This window comes from Cebus imitator, unplaced genomic scaffold, assembly GCF_001604975.1.
Source record: "Cebus imitator isolate Cc_AM_T3 unplaced genomic scaffold, Cebus_imitator-1.0 Scaffold343, whole genome shotgun sequence".
Classification (NCBI taxonomy): domain Eukaryota; kingdom Metazoa; phylum Chordata; class Mammalia; order Primates; family Cebidae; genus Cebus; species Cebus imitator.
In genome coordinates, this window is record NW_016107658.1 from 948,364 (window position 1) to 951,576 (window position 3,213).

At 38.6% G+C, this 3,213-nt stretch overlaps 1 protein-coding gene across 4 annotated transcripts in view; it reads right to left on the minus strand.

The window, feature by feature from the left end:
• Window positions 1-3,213, minus strand: part of CSTF2 (cleavage stimulation factor subunit 2) — a 23,684-nt gene that overhangs the window by 2,864 nt on the left and 17,607 nt on the right. For all 4 annotated transcript variants that reach the window (XM_037730421.1, XM_017505863.2, XM_017505865.2 and 1 more), the window contains one exon: window positions 593-703. In XM_037730421.1, coding sequence (XP_037586349.1) covers window positions 593-703 — 111 coding nt within the window. The remainder of the gene's footprint in view (window positions 1-592; window positions 704-3,213) is intronic.

Below are 3,213 nucleotides of genomic sequence, written 5' to 3' on the forward strand. Positions count from 1 at the left end.
CTGGTGAGAAAAAGTACAAAGAAAAGCAAAAGTATAAATTAAAATACCTAAGGTTAGACGATTCAAAACAGACAACTTCATGAACTCAAAGCTCCTGGAGACTAAGATGGTATCTGTGAGCCCTGGAAACCCTTCAGGTTTTAATCCTGTTTTAAAAGTCTCTCTTTTTCACAAATTTTAGCCTTTCCATCAGACATAAATTCCCCAGAATAGTCAAATATAAAAACAGAAAGAAAGATATAATCATGGGGAATCTACTATTGTTTTTAGGGATAAAGTAGAAAGGGAAGGAAAAAGGGTGTGGGTTTTCTGGTCTATCTGGCCTGAAGAAAAATCTGCTATTGGCAGATGAATCTGAAATATAAAATAAGCTGCCATTTACATCCACTTAAAGAACTTTACATCCATTAGAAACTTTAGGACCAGACTCACAAATTTTCAGGTAACAAGATCATAAAAGAGTTCTAAGTTAGAATAAACATCACCTCCAAAGGGACTTTGAAGACCCAGGATCACCACATGGTAACTGTGAAAAGAGGAATCAAAAAGGCTAGAATTGTGCATAAGGAGGCAGTCAGACAGTGTTGCTTACCTTCTCATGATCCTGTGGAGTGACTTGGTTCTGCCCAGGACTAAAGCCACCAGGCTGGCTTCCACCCTGTATACTCGCTCCTTGCATGCCTGTTCCCTGCATGACTGGGACCTATGTGCACAAAGAGAAAAGAGAGATTTTTGGCATTTTTAATGTGTAGGTAACCTGAATTCAGTAATAATGTGAAAACTTATGATCTCTATACAGATATGAGTAAAAAAAGTAAATCAGTGACTCTGAAGATCATTTCTACTGTTAGCAATAGCAGAAGGCAGGGTTTATCCAGAGATCAACTAGCAAGTTCGACATATTTGCTTACAACAGCTCCAGCATCATCAACAAATATCACACAGCACAACTGGATACCACTGAATTAATGAAAATTCAGCCAAATAAGCACAGGGAAAACTGACAGCACCCTGGAAACTAGTGCTCACTGGAAACACAAATGAAAGCAGATAGAGTCTAGAAAAAATGTATGCTGGTCTACTGGGGAAGTTACATTCACAGGGCCACTCCCTACCCTAGTTCAATCAGACACAGGGAGTTTGTCCCAAAGGGCCCTATCCCATAAGTGAGGCACAGTTGTTCATAATGTCAGAGAAGCAGAAAGACAATGGGAAGGATTCCGGGAAAAGGTTGCTATTAGCCCAACATTTGCTGTTTATAGCTTTCCATAGAGAACATATGGCAAGACGCTCTCTGCAAAATGCAGACCAAGAAATATGACTGACTTGAGTGAAAGAACAAAGTACAGTAATATCATACTTATTGGTATTTACGATCTTCAATGAGTTTGACCCTTTGCAAGACTACCAGAACCCAAGGAAAAGATCTCTTGAGTACCAAGTGTAACTGTTAGAATGTCCCTATACAAGCATTACATTCACACTCAGGCATTCACCCAGGGCTTAGGTACTCTCTTAATAAACACATATTGTTAACAAACTTGTTACCTGCTTACCCAGCAGATTAGAAGCGGCAAAACATAAAAGAAATATGGATAAACAACTGTTAGCAGCAGATACCACTTCAGCAATATGAAGAGCCAGGTGACAGCCTGACAGTGAAGGAGACCAGAAACCAAACAGGAAATAACTATGTTTTATATTATAGCATAGACAATAATGAATCTATTTAATGATGACCTTGAGTAGTCAAAAGTGATTAAACTATTTTTTTGTATCTTGTTTAAGAAGAAAGGAAATATCAAAAACATCTTATAATTTTTCATCTAAAAAGTTAGAAAACTTGGTAGAATAGTTCCATTATCCAGAACATTCACTTACATGCATTAACTAATTTCCCAAAGACACTGGATAGATGAAACATGAGTACAGATTTTTACAGACTGCTAGAATACTATCACTGTTCTGTTTGTTATCAATACTGAATCCAGAGACAAGCTTCCAGAGACCAGTCTGAATACTAACGAGCTATTATGGATCTGAAACACCTATGAGTATCATCATTTAAAAAATTTTTTTAATTTCCATAGGTTATTGGGGAACAGGTAGTGTTTGGTTACATGAGTTTATAGCAGCACAATTTGCAATTGAGTATAATCTTTTTGAAGCTTTAATTTAAGGTATTGGAATTGTGATCTAACCACTCAATAATGGCCATTTTAAATTTCTAGGTATGCTTGTTCTAGGCAGATAAGTACTAGCAAGAGTGACCATACATCTTGGTTTCCCTAAGACAGTCCCAGTTTCTGCTTTTGCCTCCAAGTAAAGTAACAGCACTTTCTTTCATGTTCTCCTTTAGATGATAAATTATATAATCATCTGAGTAATAATAAGCCTTTTGCCCACAAGTTTCTAACTAGGTGGACTAGAGTTAATTTTAAAATCTAATTTAAAAGTATGAATTAAGGACATGTTGTTAAGGAAAAAATAAAAGGTACAGAACAGTAAAAGGGGGAAAATAAGAATATCTATTTATATTTTCTGGAAAGTGACATTAAAAATCTAATAAAAGTGATTAACTACAGGAGCTAGGGGGCCACAGGGGAGACAGGCATAGGAGAGGAAGCAAGTTTAAAATGTGGTCTCGCTATGTTTTATAGGCTGCCCTCCAACTCTTGGGCTCTACTGATCCTCCTGCCTCAGCCTCCAGAGTAGCTGGGACTACAGGATTCTACCCTGGCTTTTTTAAGATGGGAGTCTAACATGTTGCCCAGGCTAGAGTGCAGTGGCTAGTCACAGATGCAAACAGAAAGCACTACAGCCTCAAGCTCCTGGGCTCAAGTGATCTTCCTGCCCCAGCCTCCAGAGTGCTGGGACTACAGGTGCATGCCACCACATTTGGTTTGAAGTTAAGTTCTTTATGTATCTTTTATAGATGAACAAATGTATTTATTTATTTATTTATTTATTTATTTATTTATTTATGAGACGGAGTTTCACTCATGTTACCCAGGCTGGAGTGCAATGGCGCGATCTCGGCTCACCGCAACCTCCGCCTCCTGGGTTCAGGCAATTCTCCTACCTCAGCCTCCTGAGTAACTGGGATTACAGGCACGCACCACCATGCCCAGCTAATTTTTTGTGTTTTTAGTAGAGACGGGGTTTCACCATGTTGACCAGGATGGTCTCGATCTCTTAACCTCGTGATCCACC